Source organism: Gadus macrocephalus, chromosome 11, assembly GCF_031168955.1.
Source record: "Gadus macrocephalus chromosome 11, ASM3116895v1".
In the NCBI taxonomy this organism is placed as follows: Eukaryota; Metazoa; Chordata; class Actinopteri; order Gadiformes; family Gadidae; genus Gadus; species Gadus macrocephalus.
In genome coordinates this window covers 15,607,454-15,632,466 of record NC_082392.1, presented here as the reverse complement: position 1 = coordinate 15,632,466, position 25,013 = coordinate 15,607,454, and the positions used below count along the sequence as shown (strand labels likewise).

General features: G+C 44.9%; 2 protein-coding genes across 4 annotated transcripts; one reads left to right on the top strand and one right to left on the bottom strand.

The window, feature by feature from the left end:
• Window positions 1-680: 680 nt before the first annotated feature.
• ibtk (inhibitor of Bruton agammaglobulinemia tyrosine kinase) lies at window positions 681-19,374 on the bottom strand. 2 transcript variants are annotated; one of them, XM_060064900.1, is made up of 29 exons: window positions 19,098-19,374; window positions 17,316-18,305; window positions 17,024-17,120; window positions 16,314-16,438; window positions 14,690-14,800; window positions 14,187-14,357; window positions 13,497-13,614; window positions 12,829-13,009; window positions 12,554-12,677; window positions 12,261-12,438; window positions 11,777-11,933; window positions 11,046-11,451; window positions 10,472-10,731; window positions 10,286-10,372; window positions 10,057-10,139; window positions 9,544-9,581; window positions 9,351-9,447; window positions 9,127-9,228; window positions 8,578-8,695; window positions 8,273-8,333; window positions 7,568-7,698; window positions 7,317-7,429; window positions 6,707-6,852; window positions 6,159-6,280; window positions 5,655-5,753; window positions 5,233-5,388; window positions 4,680-4,883; window positions 2,423-2,555; window positions 681-1,777 (listed from the first exon to the last, which is right to left on the bottom strand). In XM_060064900.1, the coding sequence occupies exons 2-29, from the start codon at window positions 17,637-17,639 to the stop codon at window positions 1,649-1,651; spliced, it is 4,071 nt and encodes a 1,356-aa protein (XP_059920883.1). In that variant the 5' UTR covers window positions 17,640-18,305; window positions 19,098-19,374; the 3' UTR covers window positions 681-1,648. The 2 variants fall into 2 exon arrangements, with proteins under 2 accessions (XP_059920883.1, XP_059920884.1); XM_060064901.1 differs by having other exon boundaries at window positions 6,159-6,274.
• Window positions 19,375-21,213: 1,839 nt separating this feature from the next.
• On the top strand, window positions 21,214-23,413 carry tpbgb (trophoblast glycoprotein b). 2 transcript variants are annotated; one of them, XM_060065288.1, is made up of 2 exons: window positions 21,214-21,436; window positions 21,916-23,413. In XM_060065288.1, the coding sequence occupies exon 2, from the start codon at window positions 22,275-22,277 to the stop codon at window positions 22,833-22,835; it is 561 nt and encodes a 186-aa protein (XP_059921271.1). In that variant the 5' UTR covers window positions 21,214-21,436; window positions 21,916-22,274; the 3' UTR covers window positions 22,836-23,413. The 2 variants fall into 2 exon arrangements, with proteins under 2 accessions (XP_059921271.1, XP_059921270.1); XM_060065287.1 differs by having other exon boundaries at window positions 21,214-23,413.
• The last annotated feature ends 1,600 nt before the right edge of the window (window positions 23,414-25,013 follow it).

The window sequence follows — 25,013 nt, the reverse complement described above, 5'->3', positions numbered from 1 at the left end:
TAACGCCCTAATGCATTAGTTTGCTTTGACTGATTAATACGTTTTTTTTCACAATTGTCTTGGAAACAGGATTGATATTAAATCTGAAGTCTCACCCACAAGTCTTACATTTTTATGCACTATAAATTAATACATTTTAAGCTATACATTATTACTTGGCTGCCTTTGCGCCATTTCCATTATGAAATACTAGATATAACATGGCAGAGGGTGGGTGCCAACTCTAGGCACCTCTAGTCTTTGATTATGGTGTCATTTAGTGCAAGTATTCTAATGAGTCAAAATTATTATTCACACACAAACCATCTCTGACTTCTAATTTGGTGCTCTTCTAATTACAGCCATAGAGGCCCTTAGTTGTCACACTCCCTTCCCAGAGCAAGGTTATTATCTCTAATCAGAGGCTAGGACTTCATAATGACTTCATCATTTTCTCATGCAGAGGAGATGAAGAATCAGTAGATGAATGCAAAATGAAATGTTATCTTTATTAGATGTGATGAAACATTTTTTATATATTATTCGCTTTTTATTCAGCGACATATCGAGTCTCGGGAAACTCGCTGCAATTAAGGAGCTGCCAGAAAAAGGGAAAAAAGTTCAATGTTAAATCTGGTCCATTTTATCCAGTCTGCTAATCTAAAGCGCATCGGTAATCTAATTAAAACAGAGACAAGGGACAGCATTTCCCTACAAAGGGGCTCTTTTTATTGAATGGCGTTTGCTTTGCACAGCTACAAGTCTTCTGCTCACAAAGTCAACTAGAGTCCTGCAGTAAAGTCATCATGGAATGGAGGGCATGTAACCATGTAGAATGTACTTATCCGGCTTTAGAATCAATCAGCTCCACGAGAATAAACGAAGAGGAGCAACCAATGAAATCATGTTATGTCAGGTTTTTTAAATGCTGTATACACATACACACACACACACACACACACAGGTCTGTGTACATGCGGTAAAGGCACATAACTTGCTCTTATTAATATAGTAAGTCTACCGTGAGCATCTGCTGGACTTATAACACAAGAGACCAATTCATCAAGATTCAAGCAAACTATGGGCTTCTGGTCCAGCATGACCTATTACTACTGTTGACTGTCAAATAAATAGAGCTAAGATTACAAGTTGTATGGGGAGGGGAAAAAACAGACTTTGCTCAATAGTTTGCAGGTGGCAGTCTCACTCTTGACACATCTGTATATACACATGGCACTCCTCGACTACCTGCACACATCTGGCTGATGTGCTTCTCAATAGACCTAATAGACTCCAGCACTGACAATCTTTGGCAGACCAACATCGCTAAACACTAACAGTGGTAAACTTGACCCCCACCATGTCCTCCAAAACCCCTGTTGCTACAAGTATTATGCATTTTATTCTTCTCTTGCATCACATTCCTTTAACAATTGGGGAAAAAGTTAGCGTCTGCATTCTATTACTTGGACCACACACACACACACACACACACACACACACACACACACACACACACAACAGCTGATGTCTCAGCTCGGGTCTACAGGGCTTGCAGTTGCAGCGTTGCCATGGAGCCCGTGTGCAATCTAGTGTGAGGTGGGCTGGGGAGGGGTGGGACAGGGGCAGGGGGGGCCCTGCGGTTCACCTGACTGCAGGGCGATCGTCGTCAGTGTTGTTTGTTCCAGGTGGGCGTGGCGATCGGACCCATCGACGACCGCTCCACCGCGATCAGCTCGTCTGGGTTGTCCCGCGCTTTGTAGTGGATCAGCAGCTGCTGGATGGCACACTCCTCGATCTAGACGGACAAGAGGAGCGGGGAGGCGGGAGGATGAGTCGTGTTTCATGTAGAGACGAGGACGGCAGTGTCAGAAACCCTGGAACCACTATTAAGGACCGCTTTGGTTTTGCAGAGGGGTTACGAAACTGATGACATTGAATGCTAATCAGAGCTCTGGACATAATCGCTAGCAGAGGCCCCTAAAAGAGCAGGAAGACTTGATTGAATTGGGAGGTTCTCTTTCCCTTGAGGTGTTGACAGTGGAACGGAAGTGTTCCAAAGTCGGCGGCCAAAAAAACACAAAAGACAAACATCCTAGAGGGGATGTTTGTCGTGCCTCAGACACATTATTTCTGGTGTACGTATTTCAGCAATGCTAATTATGGAATCCAATGACGCCCTCCTGGTCCCTTTGCAGTCAAAGTATGAATGAGACAAACTTACACCGAAACACAAGCCTGAGCACACATAAACAGGGTTTCTTCACATTATTCAGTCAATGTTTCCCAGACTTGAATCGAAAGATCTCTTGAAGTGCATTACATCAGGATATTGATACATGAATTGCAAATCCATGGAAATGACCATCAAATTCCACAGCTTTCCATACCTGCACTTCACACACACACACACACACACACACACACACACACACACACACACCTGGATGAGCGCCAGGGGCTTCTCCCGGCTGCGGATCAGAGCGGCCTCCTGCTGCTTCTCCTCCTCCAGGATGGCGGTGAAGGGGACGGTGGAGGCCCGGGGGGGGCTGCCCACCGCTCCCAGCACCCATGGCCTAGGGGGAGAGAGAGGCCGACAGACGTGTTAGCGTGATTCAGTGGCCGTGGTGTGCTTTCCACGCACGGCCATGCCATTTATAGTGGTTGCCGTAACAATGCTACTTCACGCAGTGCTTGCGCTCTGCACAAGGACAATAAAAAAATATCAGAGGCGCGTGACACGGAACAAATCGCTGTATGAACCGTGCATGAGACCGGGGATGGCGCACAGTACGTGCACGGCAACTATGGATTTTATTTTGGGTGGCACGCCCTGGGAGACACCGGCATCAGCTTTGAGTAAACCAATGCAGACAGGCGGGTGTGTGTGTGTGTGTTGTTGGCAGTGAATCGACAAAAAAGATAGACATTTTTATTTAGGGGAATGGAAAATAGGTGCTTTGATGACTTTCGATTTGGCAACGGTGGCACATTCCGGATGGTTTGGGGTGTGGTAGTGTGGACAGTTTCTCTCTGATAATAATGTTGCTAGGCATGCAGTTCCCTTTCTTTAGTGCCGAACCCGCTAGCCTCCTGAGCTCATCCAGACACACTGGGATCCTGCACATCCTCCTCAGTGATGTGTTGTGACACGCGCCCTTGCCCTTATCGATTGTGATTACCATCACTGGTTTCACCACCACGCCAGCTGCTCTGAGCACTATGGATGTTTTCGGGGTGTAAACTGGGTCGCCTACGGATACTCACGGAATTGTTGGCATCAACAAAAAAACACAGAAAATGTGTCCATCATCACCAACCCTCGCTTTGAATTTATCTCAATTCCTTCAGCCTCAATCTATATATAAATGATACGATCGCTGAATATGAAGCTGGACCAGAGTCAGAAATTAAGAGGGTCTCGGGGCAATACAAATATAGGAATTGCGAAATTTTGGGGGTTTTACATAACTCTGTAAAAAAAGAGTAAACTACAGTTTTTCCGTATTTAAACATTTATCAATCTCAATTGACATGAAAATATGACTTTGTAGAACAAATACATATTTGGATTTTTGAGACTTTGAGAGATGTGCATGGCGCTATAATAACTTAGTTATACATCAAATGCATATAATCAATTCAAACGCTCAAGAGCTAAAATCTACTTTCAGTTGAGTAGAAGAGTAGTAGGCTAGATTTTATTTTTTTTAGCCCCATCGATAGTACCGCATCTAAGACGATATAGTTTCTACCCTGGTCAACATGCATTCATGCACATGAAAGACAGCAAGTTAAACGGAACGCAGGTCTGCAGATCAACAGTCGGCTGCCCTATCCAATTCAGTCATGTGTGGTTCTCCATGGACTGTCCATGGCTCAGGCGTGTTATTAATCGGGGGGGGGGTTGACAACGATGGCCGGAGTGAAAGTCAATTGTCATTGTAATCCCCAACCAGCCCCTAAGACACAAACTATCAGTGTGTGTGCTTGTGCGTGTCCCTTCTGCGTCTGTCCAGCATACAGCTCAGAGAATAAAGCGTCACACCAAGCGGATTTTGTTTGATACTAAACTTAAAGTAGAATGTGTGCAGATTAGGTTTTTTAGCGACAACATTTTATTGATTTGCTTTAGAAAAAAATAACGCATTTAAATAAATACAAATCCCCCCATTACATTCTCAACAGCCATATACATTAGTTAACACCTCAACATTGCCATCCAGTGGACAAAAAAGGTCCCCATGTGCTACAGCTGTCAAGGACTCTCTTTCTGGATCTGTGATTGTTGTTATTATTTAGACATTGAATATAACTATGAAACAATTCTAATGAAAGTTGAAGATATGCAATATTCTAAATACAAAATAAAGTTTGCGTCTGCCCCTCCCCAAAATTCTTAAGTATTTATAGCTAGTTGCTGCAAATGCTGGTTTGATTGTAGCCACAACCGTTTGTATTGTTACGTTATTGGCCCATGACTACAACTTTGATCGTCTCAGCGCAGATCTCTCCTAGCTAGTCCCTCCAAAACGTGCTGAACAATGCTTTGATTCAGAGTACGCTCATTTTGTAGAGTGTGTGTGTGTTCTATAATACACTCTGAATGCGAGAGAATGTGAGAGAGTGTGAGAATGTGTGCGTGTGTGACTGGGTGTGTTTTTTTGTGTGTGTAAGTTTGACTGCGTGTGGTCACCTACCCAGACGTTTTTTCAAGCTCACTTGGTTCAGCACATTTGAAAGTGACCCTTCTCTGGGTCGTCATGGTAACCGGGCTCCCTTGTGTTGCTTGGCCGCCGCTGCCCCCCCTCATCTGCCCCGCTCCACTACCCACAATGCTCTCCTCCTCTGCCAGGAGGTCCCGGAAAGACCGGGAGGCAGGGGGCGACTTCACTGGTGTTGCCCTGGAGACAGGGGTGGGAGAAGATTGGTTTCTGATTACAAGGGAGTTCTAACAAAAGAAAAGTCAGCACACCAATTCACTTCCACGTTAAGTTATGTGCATATTTTATATTTAGGGTGTGTATCCGAACACGACTGATCACGGATAACTGCATCGTATGGCTGCTTTTTAATTGTTTTGTAATGTTTGCAATGTCTCTTTTAATGTTTATTTGGGTCATATATAAATATGTGTAATATATTTGTTTGTTAACGTCAATCCCAATTAAGCAGAGGGCAATTTTCCAGATTGGTTGGGCAATAAAGTGGTATTGTATTAGAAGTCCCTCTCTTCTGTCATATTTCTCTCACCAGGCCTTGGCTCCGCCCTTAGAGGGGGTCACCACAGCGACGGCTCTGGACACGCCCGGTTCCCTGGGGGGTTCCTTGGCAGCCTGGGCGATCATCTTTCTCTGCTTCTGGGACAACTTGGCTGGGACAGGGGACAGCTTACTGCTACCGCCCACACTGGAGCCAAAAAACACACACACACACATATTTTATTTTTAGAAGATATTCAAGCTCATGATTTTGGTTCCTAGACAGTAGCGACAAAGATAAAGGCCTATAAATAACAAATCAACACCAGCAGAATGAGCCTAGACTGATTAATCCTATTGCATCTTCGGGAGTAATATTACTTTGTTGCCGTATTGTGAAACTGCTGCTTAGTTACTCAAGAAATGACAAGACAAAGAGACAAAAAAGCATGAAATTAAAATATTTCCCCAAACCTTCCAGGGCTTCTGGGCGTGGCTCCAGGTGCAGGAAAGGAGCCAGCCTCCATGTGCATGATGGTTCTGAGGTCCAAGATCGGTAATGGACCTGCAGGCCTGGCCAGGGGAGAGAAGCACTCTTCAGGTTTGGGAAAGCATCTATTGTTGTTGGTCCGTGTATCTGTCTCCCCCCCACCCCTCCAGAGGCAGTGTAGTGTAGACAGGAATCTGGACAGAAGCTCCACATCTCCCCGTCAAGTAGTCAATACCGACCCGGCCCAGAGTCAATAGTCCCTTATGAATTTCTCTCGGGATGAGTATTGGAATTAAAATAAAAGGATATAAAAAGGAGAGATCCGCCTTACCAAACCACGCTCATATGTTCCACTGGACCAGGAGTGGGTTTTAGTATCAGTCTCAGAAGGATGGGGATGAGGTCTTACCAAACCCCTGCTCATATGTTCCACTGGATCAAGAGTGGGTTTGAATATTGGTCTCAGCAGGAAGGGGATGAGGTCTTACCTGGCCCGGGTCTTGGGGATGGGTTCTGGTGCTGCGCTACCGGGAGAGCAGTGAAGTCCGTTGTCCAGCGAGGTCGGGGAGCAGGGCACGGTCAGCGCCTTCTGACAGACGGCCTTCTCCACCTGTCACCCGGGGTCAAGCCACGCTGTTATAATACTGGAGCGATATTGAGCAGGATACAGTCCACTCTTTGTATTGACATCGGGAAAGAGCCCCGACGCACTTTCTTTCGAAACACAAAATTGATGGATTCATGAAAATGTATTTCTTGGAGGGTGACAACTTTAGCCGTGTCCACACTAAAAGAGATAGATTTTCTCAATGATTGTTGGTTGTCCACACTATCGAAAATATTGTCAATTGAAGAAATGATATGTGTGCGTGTGTGTGGGGGTGGGGGGGGGGAGTGATCAGACAGTCCTGTGCAGCAGAATAGAGAATGCCTTTACTCAATCATAGAAAACGTAGAGAATAGTGCTGAAAAATTAATTTCGCGGAAAAACTTCCGTAGACTAAGAGAATGAATGGCTGGTAATGCCTTCAGAGACCTCGGCCTTGTCGTGGAAGACGGGTGACTGCAGATCTCGGGGGCTGGCGGCCCCGGTAAAGCTGCCGTCTGAGTCAGAGGTCATTAGCTCCTGCAGCGAGTCACTGGAGGTGGCGACGCAGGACGTCACCAGGCACGGGGCGACCACTGAGGACAAAAGACACAAATAGAAAACCGCACACTTCAGTATTGCATGCCATAGGTTTTAGTATTATTTTGTTGTTGCGAATGTATTTGGGGAGGGGGGGGGGGGGGGGTTGAGGAGACTGCAGGCACAAGCAATTGGTTCCCCTGAGAATTAAACCCAAATCCATCTAAAACTGGACGAAAGGAGATAGGAAGGCCATTGCCGAATAATAGCCGGGTTCGGTGGTGTGAAAAATCACCCCGGAGAATGGTTATTAAAATTGAATTTCCGAGAGAGAGAAAATCACACGTGATTCATTGTAATGTCATCGTAGGCCAAATAATTGATTGGATTCATGGTCGAATTTCAATTTAAGTTGGGGCTTTTCCGTGAGACGATGATGCACCTGTGGACGAGGCGGGAGAGCAGTGTGAACGGCAGCCTCACAACCAATCTCACTTTAAATGAGATGTGTTAATCATACCTGCCACGGGAGGACACTGGATCCTATCGGAGATGGTGTAACCTCCGGAACTTTCCGATCGTCGTCGTGGTTTCTTCTTAGCCTTCACCTTGGCCTTCTTCAACAGAGTTTCTCTGAGGAGGAAGCAATTCCCTCCGGTGAGAAACCATTTCATTGTTTTTTAACAAAGGAAACCTGGTCTGGGATTAGACTTGGTAACCAAATGAAGATTTTTTGCGGTACAATAAATTAGCGTTTCTAGCGGGGCCAACCTGCAGGAGGGTTCCAATTCGCTTTGTGTTTTGGGACTGAACACAACAGACTCCGAGTCCTCCTCCTCGTATGGGCGGAGGTCTGGGGCATCTGGGTAGGGCGTAATGACTCTCTTCTGCATGGCTGGGATCTGATCACACGCAACAGAGTGAAGAGCTCAGCGGAAGACATCAGCCAACCCGCCGGATAACGGGCTGATTTGACACGCATGAATGCTCCGACGGAATACGACCAACGCACGGACCATTAACCCAAACAGTAACTTCCAGGGGGCAGTGCAGCTGATGAATAGCAGACCAGCAGTACCATCAAGGTGCAATCAGCATAACGCTGAGCCTGCATACTGCACACATCTGAATACATTAAATGGAGCAGTACGCAAGATTTAAGGTGGATTTCAGAAACTGACAAGAATTTGAAAAGAAGAAATCCCCCATCTCTTAGCCACAGCTATTTGGATTTACATTAAGAGTTAACTCCTCGAATGTTAAGAGAAATTTGACTTAATTATTTGACAGAAATATAGCCTACTGCTCCTTTAATAGCCACCGTTCAAAGAATGCCAGTCAAGAGAGAAATCATAACACATTTGAACAAACATTTGATTATCATTATTCGACATAAAACAAACTATTGTTGTTTGTGCTGTTGAACTCCAGAGTCCTAGCAGGGTGTGTGTGGGGTCAACCCTGGAGATGACTCACCATCCGCCTGTAGGATGCAGACAGCTCCAGCAACACTTCATCACTGAGAACATCAAGCACTCTGAACACACACACACACACACACACACACACACACACACACACACACACACACAAATGATTCCCATGATATTCAAACTATGCCAAGAAGTCTTGCTAAGGAGGTGATTGTTATCTATCACGCGGCCAGAAGCAGATTGCCATACCTTTTGTCCCCCCTGACCAATGCATTTCTCCCCACAGCCTGACTTGGCAGAACAAACAAATGACTGCATGAAATTCAGATCCTTCTTGTGGCCACTCACTTGGCTTCCAGGAGTGCGGCCATGTTGAGGACAATGAACTGGAGGCAGGACAGCTTCAGCTGCTCAGCATTGTACATGGCTGCAAACTCCAGCAGCTCTGCAGCATTCTTCAGGGTCACTGACCACAGAAAAACAAAAAAGGTGAAGAACAAAGCGCAAAACTGACCGATGCAAGACACAAAAAAATAGGATAAAAAAGGGCCCCCCATTTGTCAACCAGCTGTGATTGAGATTAGCCCTGCCCCGTCTCATCACAAGTGGAAGTTTCCATCTATATGCATGCTCGATAGATCAGTCTTTCAGCCCACCCACTGGACTGTACAGCCTGGATTGCTAATCTATCCATAACACATCTAGATGGACACCTATGTGTAGCATGGCTGCAGAAAAACAACAACATGTTGTGCTACATTCACACTCCGTGGGCGTTCCTCCTTTTAAATTAATAATTATATCGATGTTTTGGGCATGCTAAAAATATGCAGCGAAACTCGCGCGCTGTTAAAAGACATGATTGGTACGATAGGAGAAGCTGATAAAGTGACCTACAGTTCTCTGTGATGGCAGTCTCACTCATCTCCTTGAGACGTGTGATGAGCAGCTGGTCAGCCACCACCAGGACGCTGCACACAAACTCTACATTCAGACACTCTGAGGGAAAGAGCAAAGGACATCCAGTGAGAACAAACAAGGCATAACGTTACGGATTGAATATAATGCAATATTAAATAATACACTATTTGAAGTGTGCAGCATAGCGCTTAATAACACACCTTTGATGGTGGGGGATTCGTCAGTGTAAACATACTCCAGAATGACATGCAGAATTTCTGAGCTTGTTGGCATTTCTAGTGCAGTACACGATGTTGCCTGAAGGGGGCACAAGACAAAAGTATTTCTTAGAGTCACTGAGAAGGAAATAATACTGCTATATACACAATGTGTTCAATAAAGTAATCTTCATACCTCAACCCATGGATTTCCAAGCATACTTTGGAAGTATTCTGTAAAATAACAAGACATGGGTTACACACAATCAACAGAACACCTATAACCATCTCTAAAAGTGCCTTAAAATATTTTAGGGCCCTTGTAGAAACCCAAAACATAAAAAGAGTAATGAAATGAAAACATTGGTTTGTATTCAACATGGATGTTACAGTAGGAGCTGGAAGAAGGTACAACAACTTTTAAAAGGAAAACCAAACTTTGTTGTTTAAGAAAGTCTGGTTCCACTATCAAAATTTACATTTTCTGTTCTGGTTCTCGCCATCTCAGCTCACTACAATCAGATCGGGGGGTTGTCCTAGACCATGTGACTGACATTTCCTGGGAAACTACAACTACTAGTCACAAATGAAGCATTTGCCCCAGGATCAATCCATAGCCCTTCTATGTTACCCACTACATCACTATACATCCAAGAGTAGTCGTCTTAGGGTTTGGTTTTCCTTACAAAATAAGAAAAAGGGGTTTTACCTAGTCGGGCACACAGCACACTCTTGTGACAGCGAAACTCTTTTCCTTCTTCAGACTTCAGAGTGACGTCACATAGGTATGCGCTGGGGGAGGGCGGGGGAAGGAAAAGTAAAGAAATAAAACATTTATTCAGGGTTAAAAATATATTGTTAATGTCACTCACTTTAGTAAACCGACGGTGACCATGCGGTGACATGGATGAAAAATAAAATGCAGAAGTCACACTTGCCACTTTTTCTGGTTGAACTTGAGTTTGTTGCCCGTCTTTTTGTGAACAACGTTGATCCTCCCGTTTTCATACTTGACTCCGTCCAGTCTGCAGGAGCCATGTAAGAAAAGCAAGATTATTGATCTCCATTAACTCAATTATTTTGTAGAAACCCCCCCAGTAGGCAGGTCTTGCTGCTCCCCGCACCTTGCAGACAGACTGGCCAGGCCAAGCTTTTTGGCGATGACCTGTAAGGCCTTCACAGGGTTGGAGCCTCCCCCGTTGGCTCTGGCCTTGTCGTCGCCTCTGGCCCCCTTGGCCTTCTTGCCGGGCTTGGGGGCCTTCTTCTTGGTCTTGTCGGCGTCTCTTTGGCTGCCGGGGACCAGGGAGCGGTAGACGTCCAGGGCCGAGCGACCCCTCAAATCCATCTCCTGCAGACTGCTGATCAGCCTCTCCTGCTCCGGGTCCTGGACCGGGAGATGGGTCACGACTGAACAACCACCACTTCCATTTAATCTAGAAGGCTTTCAATGGACATGTTCAATTCCATTTGCTCAAGACATAGCAAAAACATGTATAAATGTTTATTAAGTTAAGTTAATGTAAAAAAAAATCGAGTTCATATGCCTACATTATTTTTAGAACAAAAGGATTCAGACATTGAGGATTTGATGATTAACTCGTGCACAGTGCAGTCACTACGTAACCGCAATTAGAAAGATGGCTCCACTTTGAAAAACAATAAAACCCCTTTGAAATCCCTTCTTCCACATCTCCATACCTGGTCCTGGTAGTGGCTGTGGTCCGGCGTGGCAACCGAGCCCGTGGGCCTGGTACCGTGCAGCAGCAGCTCACAGGAGTCGGTGTAGATGAAGCTGAGGGCGTGCTCCAGCATGTCTGCGGGTATCTTCTCCAGGAGGACCAGGTCGCAGCCCACCGCGTCCTCGCTCACCTGCACCTCGCCGTCTGCCTCCGCCTCCTCCATGCCACCGCCGCCGCCTTCGCACATGAACAGCTTCCGGAAGAACTCGGACCTCATGGACAGGATGTACTTGTGGGCGGGGAAGGTGCGGTCGCCGGCCTGCAACGTCACGTCGTGGATGCTGTCCGTCTCGTCGGCCTCCTGCAACAGGCAGCCGAAGTGTTGGGAGAAGGAGGACGGGGAGACGATGGGGATCTCAAACAGGCTGCGGAGAAGGAACGAGGAAAACAGTTAGGGATTAAGATGGAGAAGGGATTTGTTTTTCCCCATTCCATCTTTTTCTGATGAGCTGGAGAGCTTTTATTGATCCGCTATGGAAAAAAAGGCCAGGAGAATATATCTTTCCTCTACAAAATGAGTATCATTGCGCTTCATTCTATTTTCACCCCGGTATAGACAGAGAAAGACCGTGATTACAGTATCGAATCTTATAGATAGAACATATAGCAGGAATGTCCCAAGATTAGGTGTCATTGATCCAGAAGATGGATGTGTAAAAATAAGAGGAAAAATGGAGACCTGATGCCTACCTTGTTTTTGGGTCCGACTGTAGCACTCCAAAGTTGCTTCCTTTAGAGTCCGACGTGATGCCGACTGCTCGGTGGACATACGGGAGCTTCTCCAGGCGAATGCGTTCGTACACCGTGGCGGCGCTGGAATGGCCGCCGCACACCTCCACACTGCCATCTGGAACAAAAACGAGGTCTGTGAACCTCCAGCTTCTCCCATTGCAAAACAGCAGCAGTTCAGTCATTTAAAACTGAATTGGAATCAATTACTCAAATCTATACCATAAGCATATTACCTTTAGCATGAACAACATGTGTTCTAAACCGGAGAATGTTATTAAACCGTGTGGCAAGTTATACCAGTTTGAAGACATTGCAGTCATGCCTGTCGGCAATCATTCTACTGTTGTGTAATGTTTGATAGCTTAACCGGTACATATTTAGTGTATTGACTGTGCTTGTTTCGTGGAGTTCTTCAGGCTTCACATAGCAAACAGTTCCTCACCCTTCTTCCCATCAAACTTCTTGTATTCTCCAGCCCAGACGCCGCTAAAGCCCTCTCCCTCCTGGGTGACAAACATCATGTTGTTCTTGCTGAGGGCGATGTCGGACACAAAGACCTGCCGTCCGTACGCCCACCTGCACTGTCGCACTGAGCCGCTGAAGGAACGCCAGCAGAACACCTAGACACACAGGAGGAACGCCACAACAAAAAGAGTTTGCACACCAACGCTTCCTTCGACCGCCAAAAATATGATTGGGTGATATTAACTGTTCCTGGTTGGGAGACGCACTCACCCTTCCAGCTTCATCCAGGGCCAAAATGGCAATCTTCTCTCCCACTCCCTCGTTCAGCGTCTGTGGGGCCACGCGGTGATCCAGGCTGCCTCCACTCACCAGGACCTTCTTGATGTTCAGTTGCCTTTCAGGGACCGCCACAGTAAATTAAAGCAGGAAGAAAACCCTCAACATCAGCGTGGTTGTTGAACATTAATCCATATTGAACTGCTTTTGGATACAGCAGCGCAAAACTGAGCTGCATGGCCGAGGATCAAGCCCTCATCATCGCTCACCTGGACGCTAGCTTCTTGCACTGGTAGTCGGCCAGCAGGTAGAGGTCGCCCTTCTCCGTGGCAACGACGGTGGCGCCGTTACTTGCCGCTACCATGGCGATGGAGACATCCTTGTGGTGCAGGGCAGACACCTGCCTCGGGGCCGTCACACACTTCTCCCCGTTGGGGTCCAGCAGGTAACCTGGTAGGGGTACGACCAGACGTCAAGGCCTTGCTTAACCCCTCGAGCAACCAGGCTCTATGAGCACCGTGGTCAAATCAATGTTAAGCAATACATCAAGTTAATGTTGTAAATACTTTCAAACCTTGCACTTCCTTCATGTGTTAACATCTTTTGAAATCATGTCATGCAACTTTTTCAGATATAAAGACTACATAATCGTACACACTTTATCCTGCTTTCAAGACACAATTTGCAACCCCGCATTTCTTAGCACACAGCGCACAAGAGCAGACCTTGAAATTAGCAACCTTAGGTACTGAACAGAGAATCAATTTTGAATCATGACTCGAATAGTGAGAATAGGGGGGATAGAGAGAATCGGGGGAAAAGAGAGAATCGAATAGTGAGATACCGAAAGTTTGAGACACCTGAGGGAAATTCCACAGACAATTTGCAATCGATCTACAGGGGGTCCTTTAACAGGGCCTGACATGTTGACCCTCACCCAAGTGTCCTCCATTGAGACCCATCGTGTAGACAGCCTCCCTGGTCCACAGTACTGTGTGGAACCTTCCGGCAGCCACACCAATCACAGTCCTGCCTTTCAGGTTCTTTGAGAACACCTGCACACAGCAATTAACAGTTCAAACCACTGAAGCAGGACCCTCCCAAAAGGATGGGCTCAGCGCCAATACTTAACATTTCAGCCAATCGGTTAAATCACATGTTTTGATTGAATAACCCTTAAAAAACTAAAATGTACTGTATTAAGAAAGTGCTGCGTGGAGGAATGCTTTCAGATGCACCGGGTGGACTGGCTCGAACTTGACCCGGGGGTTCTAGTTAAGACACATGGCAGTTCTTGAAATGATCGTAAAACCAGCCTGTTATCAGCATTACAAAATACATTTTGCTCTCTTTTAAAACATTGAAAATGCTGCTAGAAACATCAATTGTTAACACCATTACCCCACACGCAACCATTAAAAAAAAATCCTTAACCCCTCTACGTAATGAACGTCTAATCAATACACCGATCTCATCAAGAGCAATTCCCCTTGTGTCAACGGCCGGTTGTAAAGTACGCACTGCGTGTTCTTCCCGAGGTACACGCCAAGAACAGCCTGAATCTCACTGTACAACGTATCTCTCCCCCCCCTGCCCCCCACCCCAACAAACCACCCGCTTCCACTACCTGCTTCGGGACGTAAGCGGAGGCAGGCGGAGGAGAGAGGCCCAGCTGGTGGAAGGTGTTGAGGCCAAATGTGTAGACGTAGCCCCCCTCGGTGAGCACCACCGTGTGGTCTTTGGCCGCGGCCACCTGGGTGCAGTGGTGGGACGTCAAGCCCTCCACCATGCGGGGAACCTGGGGAGGACAAACGGCAGGACTCTCAGGCGCTAAGCATGTATATCGGGGCCAAGGAGGATTAATCGGCCTTCACGGGTTAAGCAGCGGTGCAATTTAATTATAATCCCAAGTCCAAAGGTCAGGAGACAATTGGAAAACTCTGGTGGGTACAAGTATTGGCGAAAGTCAAATGCAGAGAACAGATGAAAGGGGAAATACGTCAGAGGATTAGTAGCCCCGCTGAGTGGATTCTTTAAGGTGACCTTTGGAGCTATCCATCAGAGTCATTTAAAAGCAGACCCCATCCACATTAATCACCACCACCCTTTTATATTTAGTCCAGCCTGTACCAGGTATGTCTGTTCGTCCCCGTGCCCGAGGCGACCACCTTGACCGTGTCCACAGGTGAACACCTGGCCTTTCTGGGACAGGAACACAGAGTGGAACTTGGACAGCACCACCTGGGGAGACAAAGACACCTGCACATTAGTAAACATGATTCTACCAGCCATCACTTGATATGTTATAATAGAGGGTGGCCCGTTTAACATATTCAACTTCAGGAAAATATTGCTTTTGTTGTTGCTAATGAGGTGGCCATATCTTGCCCCCCCCGTCCATCTTTTTCCATGGCCACGGCCAAGCTCACTCGTAGTAATAGTAAAAGGCAGTGCCAACAAAGAGTGCGTCCCAAGTGGAAAAGCAAACATCATTACTAATACATGGCTCCTATCGAGCACTCAAAAGGCCGTAGTGATGTTTCCTTGAGTATCGCATAGAGGGGAACATCCACCCACACAAGGGTGGCTCATTTAATTAAAAACATGTCATTGTGGAATTAATATTTAACCTCCAGCCCCTGCCAGATTGGTGAAGAGGACAAAGGCTCCGAGGCCGTGCACGGAGCACCCCTCGGCTGTCGGGTGGCCGTGAAACGGGATCCACCTGCCCCCCAATAAGTATCATGAAGTTGGGGAAAACACCCATGCCCCAATACCCCACCCCCATTCCAAAAATAAGCACCAATTCATTGAGTTTCTAGTGTGAAACAACCACATGGCAGCCCATAGTTTAAACTGCTCAATGGATCAACAGAAAACGTTTAAAAAAAATGACATTTTATTATGCCATTTATTTTCTATACATACATCATTTGACTGTAACCATGAATAATAATAACTAGCGGTTAATAGTCTATTGAGAGACGCGGGCACGGTGACCGACAGCTTTAATAACCCTTGATAAAAAGCAAGCACAGGACAAGTGGCATGAAATTGTAGCCCTGCTGGCAGGACAGGCTAGTGTGGCATTAGCCAGACGGTGTGGTCTACACAATGATAGAAATTAACCTTTACATGAGGCACTTGGCCAACCGGCCCCGAAGGTGTATACACCTGCCGTACGCTCCTTCACTTAGGAGAATGAACTTACAGATGGCCTCCAATTTCTCATTAGCCAGCCATGTTCTGTATTGAAAGGCAAACAATGTTGGTGCTTATAAAAGGTTTTAGATTACCTGTAGTGTGACCATATTAGTAATAACCACCTAATTTGCCCTAAGTGCAATGAGTTAACATTAGGTGGTATCCAAGCAAATACCTTTCGGCTACCTTAGTCCTCCTGAAAAGCGCTCTCAATTCCGAGAGCAGACAGTGCTTCGAAGAAAGAAAACAATATCCATTTTCTGGGATAGTCTCTACGCGTCAAGGGGCTTGCTACTAAACAGGCATCAGGGGACGGACTGTTTTGCAGGGTGGCCTGGGTAACACGTTGGATTTACCCGAGGGGCAATTTTTCAAATGTAACACGTTGTTATAGAGTTGATGCAGAGTACAAGGTAGCAGAGCGAGAACGCCACAGGAGAACAGATTTGAAGGTGTGAAAGCCATATCCCGCAACCTTATATAGATTGGTAGTTAACAGTTCCTTGCTCCCTGAGGAAAGGCAAAAAAAAAACTGAACAAACAAAGCTACCTGCTTGACGTAAACTCCACTCCTGGCAAAGAAGTCAACAAGTTCCGGGTGCTGCCTGCTTTCCTGGTTGCCCTGGCCTAGACTGAAGTTAGTGTTGTTGCCCCATGTGTATACCTCCATTGGGTCTGGGAGAGGGAAGAAAATTATATTTACATTCCGAGCCATACCATCATTGGCGCCCCTACCCTCTTAAACTGCTATCAGCATTTTTTGCCCACTCCACTTTGTTTGGATTCAATTGTGTTTTGATTGAGTCTCATGGTTTTCATGCATTTGGCATGAAAAACAAACACAATATAATCAAAGTGGGGGAAGTAAAAATTGCTTATCACTGCTTTACGATGTAATTAAGGCTGCATACATAAGAAAATGAATCAATCAACAGTAAAAGAAAACAGTAAATTAATCTTATCATATATTGATAATCGATTAATCATTTAAATCACTTAATAAGAACATAGGACAAAAATGTGATTCTTAATTGCCTTTCAATTCAAATATTTGGAAAATGGATCTTTATAAAAGGAACAGTATCAGATAAAGCAAGCATATTTGAGACTTCACTTCTGCCAATTGTGATCTAACCTTATTATTTATGACATTTTACATCTACCAGTAATTAATTTTACTAGATCATAAATCAAAAAGTAATCTTTACAGTCATCGACTATAAAACTAATTGCAGCCCTAGACATAATCACACACAATACCTGTGTTTTTGAAGACCACGTGTTCTGGTCTGTCCTTCACAGTTAAGTCCAAGACGGAGAGACCCTCTCGGTCCTGTGAGGACAGCAGACCTCCATGCTGGAACAGCACAAGGACACACTTCATTATTATTATTTTAAGGTTTAGAGTAGCTTGTGTTTTGCATCTCGTCTCTCGTATCAACGCTACCTTCTTCAAATATACAATATTCAAGACACTGGATAAACATGTATCTTTGATTATTTCTTGCCCTCTACCATTGCCTCAAACCCCATTTAAACAATGAGCACCTACCTTGACTAGAGCCATTAGGCAGTGGATCTGTCCATAGAAGACACTGCGGTGCAAAGGTGTCCATCCAGACTCCTTGTCCTTAGCCAGCAGGTCCGCGTTCTTACTCTCCACCAGCCACTCCAGCAGGGCCTTCTTGCCCGTTGACGCCGCTAGATGCAGGGCCGTGCGTCCGAAGGCGTCCTTCAGGGTGGCTGCGTTGTAGCAGTGTGCGCTCAGAAACGCCTGAAGACGCTTCTCTGAGCAGCAGGTCAGCACCGCCACCACTTCGTCCGCGTGTTGCGTTGAGCGGCACTTCGCTGTGCATTCAGGTATTAGCGGACTCATCCCGGCGGCTCCAGGCACAACACCAAGCTTCCCTTCACTATCAAAGAGCTTTTACCTAGTGACAGCAAGCTACCCACCGCCCACAAACTCTATCAACCCTAAATAATGCCAAGAATACTTTGTGATTATGAAAACCTGAACATTAACCTGAGTCCCTCAACTCAAACTTTTAATAACTTTTTCTTTTTCTTTTTTTTTTTAAAGCTGCACTCATGAAGAAGTACTAAAATAGAAATAATAATAATAAGGGGTAGGTTGAGATAGTTTTGGGGTGCTAGAATTGTGCTTGTGTTGAAATTTCACTGCACCCTAGCAACCCCAGAGCCTTGTTGGCTCAACTCAGTCCACCATCCTAACAGACAATGAAGTACAACCTAAGGTACTTGTAGTGTAAAACGCCATGTAGTGCTTATTATATACTAATTGATATAGGTTTTAATAAAAAAAATGTGTACAAACACCTGAATCAGTTACCAAAAAAATACTTGTATTTCAACTAACTTTTTTTTGCATTGTTATTATTTACAAAAGGCAACAATTGTACCAACCCTCTGATATTTACATAACAGGACTACACAGCAGTCCAATCGTCCAACTTGAGGGGAAAGGGCCCTTCCCCCCCAAAATCCAATGGTTTTTTTAGAACTCCATAATTAAATTGAGAACCTAAGAGAAAACAAATAGTGATATTAATATTTATAAAAGAAAGTGGCACACAGATAATAATTGTTTGCATGTTTTAACTTTCTGGGAGAACAGGGTACAACTACCCATAAGTTGTGACGGAAATCTGCTACTGAATGTGCAAGGGGTAAAGTAGCAGTAGAGTTTACAGTACTTTGCATTTCGTATGCAAAATACTGTCAGATCTAGAGCTGAATATTTGAGTTTGGAGCCAAGGGTCAAGATTAACGAGATCACCCATTATCCAACAAATAGACTCGTTGTCGTCGTTGTTAGGTGGCGTGGTGCGTTTCAGTTTATCAGTCCTTACGCCATACGAGTACATTACATAATCTCATCAAATTTCGTTCAACATTAGGCATCATGCTAATGAGTTAGCACCGGTAGCTAGCCCCAGCAGCCCACTACACGTATAACAACAACCGATATTGATAACGGGGACTGGCTTTAACACTGCTATTCTGCAACCGATCAGATCCATCTGATGATCAAGCGCTCCGGAGCATCAACACAGCATGTGAAATGCACGTGAAAGACAACGTTGTCTGTGTATGGACTGGTTCAAACTTGGCTCTCTAGTCTAAACCATACTGAGAGGACCACCAGTATAGTTGCACTGAGGCGTATAAACCACTTCACGGAGGGAGGGTCGTGGTTTTGGTCTATGATGCAACGTTTACTATAAGCAGACAGCTGACACATGAAGCTAGCAGGCACTGGCTATCAGGCTACAGTCCGTCTTATACGTATACATATGCAAATAACAGTTCTCACCTCAAGCTACATAATACAGACACGGGTCATGAGTCTTGCATCCACGCAGAATACGTTCGGTTCCATTACTGAATATACAAAATACTTGTTATATATATATATAATATATATAGTGGTCGGAAGAGCCAGTACAAGATGCAGTTGAAAGAGGAAGGTTGGGATTTAAAAGGCGGGGTGATCAGTCCTACGGAGGCTTCTCAGTGGTTGATGGCAGATGCGTCCCCAACCGCTATTGGTTGGTTCTGCCGCACCTCGATGCGTCGGAGCTATCGTCGAACGCACCAAACCTCGTTCCAAGCATGGTTCCAAGCCGTTCTCGTCTCAAACTCCTGGAACGGGAGCTCTATTGGCAAGAGAGAGGGCGGATCATCCAGTAACATCGGTTTAGCGGCGAGAGAGGGAGGGACTTTCGATATCCGTGTCCTTTACATGTTTCGGATTATGATTTGTCAAATGAGGTGTAAAAAATAAATATATATATTTACTCTACTTACTGTGGTTGTTTTCCCTTTTGTTAATCGTATTGGTCTGACGTACACAGCTCATAGGAAGGAAGAGACCGGAAATTCTGTAATGGAAGACCGGAATAACGCTTAGGTTCAGGATTCTCTCTCAGTTTAGCACTTTAAGGTATTTTAATAAAGGCCAATCCGTAAAATATTGAAGTTTTCTTTTTGTTTATTTGCCTTTACCATTTTAATGGTGTGTTGTTAATATGTGTTGGCAAATATTCGAAACTCGAAACTTTGATATTGAAATAATAAAAGGCTATACAAGTGAACTTGATTTGACCTGATTTGATTTGACCTGACTTGACACCATGGTCCACGTCTAAATTATTGGTGGATAATATATAACACAATAAAGGACAGGTAATTGTGTTTTGCCAAATTCAGTATCTAGACAATAAAAAAAGATTACAATTATCAATATTTATTCATTCAATCAATCATTCAATTTAAGAGTGACAGGTTAGTAAAAAAATCGCAATGAAAATCTCACACCTCAAAGCTTCACGTATGAAAGATGACTTTTTCTCAATGCGCTTGTACTTATTTTGCATCACCCTTTTTTATAAAGAAAACATGTTGTGCTATGTTTTTCTTCACGTATAGTTCTCCTAAAATAGGTAAAAATGGATGTCAACACCTGTTACTTCTTTCTTTTAGAAGAATACTCATTTGGTTTTTGTGTTTTCAAAAATTGTTAGCTGGCATTTGAATACATGGTGGTGGGGGGGGGGGTCAAGAGGGGCAACAGCAGGGCTTCACTGAGACTAATCCTTCATTAATAAAGAAGTGATAAGTGATAAGGATTGTCTATTCAACTCTTTGTGCGGTTGTGTATGGGGGGGGGGGGGGGGGGGTTCTTTGATGAACAAATTAATTCTGTATTTAGTCTACTGTATACAGAATTGTGTATTCAAATGATATAACACTAGGTGGGGACAATTCCATCTGATATCTTTGTGAAGCCGTAAAGGTCTAAATCACATTTCAACAGGGCCAATGAGCTAGAATTGGATCTTGTGAACACAGGCCCGAGACTTTAGGGACTAAGCATAATCATAAATCTTCTCAGAATAACATTTGGCCATTGGATTAGGTTTGAGTAAGGATTTTGTTGCCATCCACTGATAATCGAGTAAATCTTCTGAAAAAGGTCTGCTCCTGAAATGTCATTCATCATTTAAATTAAAGGATATGTCAAAGTCCTATGTGTTTCCAACAGATAATGACAGTAACCAAATACATGTGCAGGCCTAGGTTAGAGCCTAGAGAACTGGTTAGGGTGACAACATTTATAATAGGCCTATATATCAAACTGGTTTACCCATGGGGGGCACAATCTCATATCACCACCACTCGAAAAGTGAAATTGGAGCAAACCAAGATTTCTGTGTGCAACATTCTGGTCCCTTTGGCATGTGTGCTGCCTTTCAAGATAAACGTTATACAGTTAATCAGTTAAACATATATTAAAGGGTATAAAGATCTTACATTGCAAGAGGATTTGAGGTACATCATGAATTTGATTGAAAGTAAAGTTAGTTGTAGCTCCCCCTCGTACGAAAAGAGGTTGGTCCCTTCCTTCTGGCTTGCACCGTGGCATCATATCAGAAGCTCCCCTGGTATCCCACTGTCTTGGAACCGGCGTGCAGAACGAGAAGGCACAAACGATAGCGTCATGTGGATTTAAGGCTTGATTGTTGTTTTTCATCCTTAGAAATAAGTTGTCTTGCAACGACAAAAGCTAAACGAAACGCGCAGTTCGTTTTTAAATGAGACAATATTGTGTCTTGGTATTTATTTCAAGTTTGGGATCAGGAATAGCGTGCTGTAAGTAACTTCAATAATTTACCACGTAGCGGTGATACCATTCAAGGAAATGTAGACTTATATAGTTATGGTTTGGGGCCAATTCTTTGGATCTATCCCATCAAGTTTGATTCGGAACTGAGGACCACAGCTACGCAGAGTCGGGGGCGAAACGCTGAAAAGTTTCCCGTCTCGGCACGGATCGAGGTCGTGACTGAGTCGTGTCCAATCGCAATTTTTACGTGAGGTATTCTTATCAGTTTTGGTCATCCTTGGAGTCAAAATGTGTACTACGCGTGTGAAAGGGGGTGGACAGCCCCAGGACGGACCGACGCATCTCGGTCTGATGCGTGTGCTGTTTTTCTTCGCGGTGGTGTCGACCTGTGAAGGTTGCCCAGACATGTGTTTGTGCGCCACACAGACTGTTAAATGCCAAAATCGGGACTTGGACTCAATTCCACAACCACTACCAGACGATACTAAATCCTTGTTTGTTACAGGAAACAACATTACTAACCTCGGCGTGGAGTCATTTCCTACCCGCCTTGAGCTGTTAACAGATCTCTATCTTAATGGGAACGAGATAAAATCTGTGGATTCAACGGTGTTTGACAATTTGCCAAACCTTTTAAGGCTGGATTTAACAAACAACAAAATCCTGCACTTTAGCGCTAGAGCTTTCCCTGTAAACAATACATTGCAAGTCCTAAACCTCAGCAGTGCTTTCCACAACCGCTCCTCCCTGGATGTACTCCTGAGTGTCCTGCAGAGTGGAATCCTCTCACAGCTCACCAGCCTGGACCTGTCCAACAATGACTTTGTCATCTTCCCGGGGGGCATATTCACCAGCCTCCCCAAGATGACTACCCTGAGCCTGCGAAATGGCTCCCTCATAGCTGTTCTGAACGGAACCCTCACTGGCCCCCCACTACGGGACCTGGACCTGAGGGACAACAGTTTGAGGGAGCTCCCCAACACCACCCTGGCAGAATTCAGCCTCAAGCCCGGCCTACGAGTTCTCCTAGCGGGCAACCCCTGGCGCTGTGACTGCTTCCTGGAGGACCTGGTGGAGTGGCTGAAGGACTCGGAGCTAGTGACTGACCGGCAGAACCTCACCTGCGTGGACCCGGCCAACATGAAGCACGTGCCTCTACTGAAGCTTGACGCTTCACGGCTAGAGTGCAACTTCTTGGGCGACATGAAGGGGGTCCTGGAGACGTCCTACGTGTTCTTGGGTCTGGTGCTGGCCCTAATCGGGGTCATCTTCTTGCTGGTGCTCTACCTAAACCGCAAGGGCATCAAGCGGTGGATGTACAACATCCGTGACGCGTGCCGGGACCACATGGAGGGCTACCACTACCGGTACGAGATCAACTCGGACCCTCGACTAGCCAATCTCAGCATCAACTCTGATGTTTAAGGGAGGTGGGGACACTGTCTTTGATGCCCTGCAGTGAGCGAAAGGCAATATGTTATTATGGTCTGCATGAGAGGGTGCTTGCTCTTGCTTCTCTTACTCCCTGTGGAAATAACAGAAAACAATTGTCTGCCATGATGGCGCCTTAATCCCACCCCAATAAAGAAGAAGTAAAATAAAAAACACATGACTTCCATTGGAAGAATATACGCATGCTCCCGCATCTGGTAGCTGTGATGTCAATTTGTACTTTTTTATATACTTGAACATTGCATGGACAATGTGTCATTGCATCAACCTTGGGGGTGTAACTATGTTGTTGTTTTCTAACTTAACTTAAAGGAGAACCGGGACAGAAATGACTTTTATGGCTTTTATAGGTAAATGGGTAGGAGTGCAAATAATTTCTTGTCATTATTCCTGACTGTACTATACTGCTTGTCTATTAATCTATTGCTTTTATTGTATTTGGAAAGGCCTACTTATTGTGCTAATTACATAGTTTTTTGCATTGAGTAAAGATCTTTTTTTTTTCTGTGAAAAATGTTCCATCCTAAATAAAATGCCTCATCTGTGATTTTTATATTCATCTTTTTTCTCTGGCAAGAGTGAGTAATGAGGAATTTGGGAACACACACACACACTCGGTTTGAGCTCAATGTTACTTTAAACACATCAGAAGCGCCTTAAGGAATGTTACAACTAGTATGAACCATACCACTAAAAACATCCTTTATTCACACTACACATCATGCTACAAGGTTTTCCAATGTGCTTTTTCTAAATAGGGTTAGAAACAAAAAAAATTAAACGTCCAACATTATTACAGCCAAATAAGGTAAAACCATTCCAAAGATGTCAAAGGTACAGCTGATGAAGTGTTTTTTAGATGAATGCAATGCAAATGGCACAATTGAATCCAAATCATGTAGGGAAAGAAGCGTAAAAGCCTTTCCTTTGTTGGAATGCTTCCCCCTTTGTTTATATGATCTATCCCCTGGATTGCTAGTGTCGTGTGGATAAATATGCATTTGCTAAATAAGAATCGTTTTTACTTCAGAGAAAAAAAAGCTGGCATTACACTATTACATAGCCCGTATTTTGTATATATCCGTCACAGATTTAAATGTATGCCAGTTGTCTAGGTACGGAAATGAGCAAATTTCCCCAGGCCTTTTAGAGTCAATCAACGCGAGATGACAATGTGTATCTCTTGTGCATACTCTAACATTTTTAACAATCTCTTTAATGTAGTCTGCAGCAACATGTCGCCTGCAGCAATCCTTGTTTGGACCTGCCCTTGGTGCCCCTAACAGATCTGAGAATTGGAGCAAACCTGTCACCGACCAGAATGTCAAACCTCTCTCACTATGGTTGCTTAGTGTGGTACTGCCCAGGTTCCTACCACTTCTGTGTGTTTAAAATCCGGATTGTGTGTTCCTGGTCAAATACAGTAGCAACATAAGCTGACGATGTTGCATCATGGCAATAGCTATGAAATGTGGTTCTGTATTATTTTGTATCTGTATTAAGAATACAATGCTGTGGTGTTGTGTACCCCCCTGCCGTCTCTCTCCTATGGTTTTAACAGGTCCAACTGCTACGGCATGCCAAAGGCAGTGAGTTTCCAGCATTATCTCTTTGCTGGTGGTAAACCGAGGGCAACCTACAAAGGAGCAATTCTCAGAGGGCTGGCATAGACACCGTTCCCTGAAGGTGAAGTCTGCTTGCTGCTTCATCCCAGGAGCGAGGCCCATGTGCAGTTTGCTCACAATCTAATGTTTCCACAGTTACGGCGTGAGACTGTTCTTGTACGCATGTGGCGTGTGCTGTGAAATGTGTCATAAAAGAGGGGGCTGGGGTGTGGAGGAAGATACAGGTGAAGGAGAAACCCGACTCAGGGTAAGGATTGTTTTTCCAGCTCCTATTATAGATTGCATGGGTCTATTGCCATTGGTAAAACGGGTCCCCTGGACCCGTTTGAAGTTTAAATAGGTAGGATCTGAGCTCTGATGTGGGCTCGGGGCGAGAAGGGCCAGGGTCTGCTTGCCCACCTTCTGCCAAACAGGCATTGATGTTCGTCCTTGCTTAGCCAAGGCCTTGGTCTACTTACATCAGTTCAGTTTTGTTATAATGTCCTCTAAATATTTATTTATTGATGTGTGTGTGTGTTTTTATTTT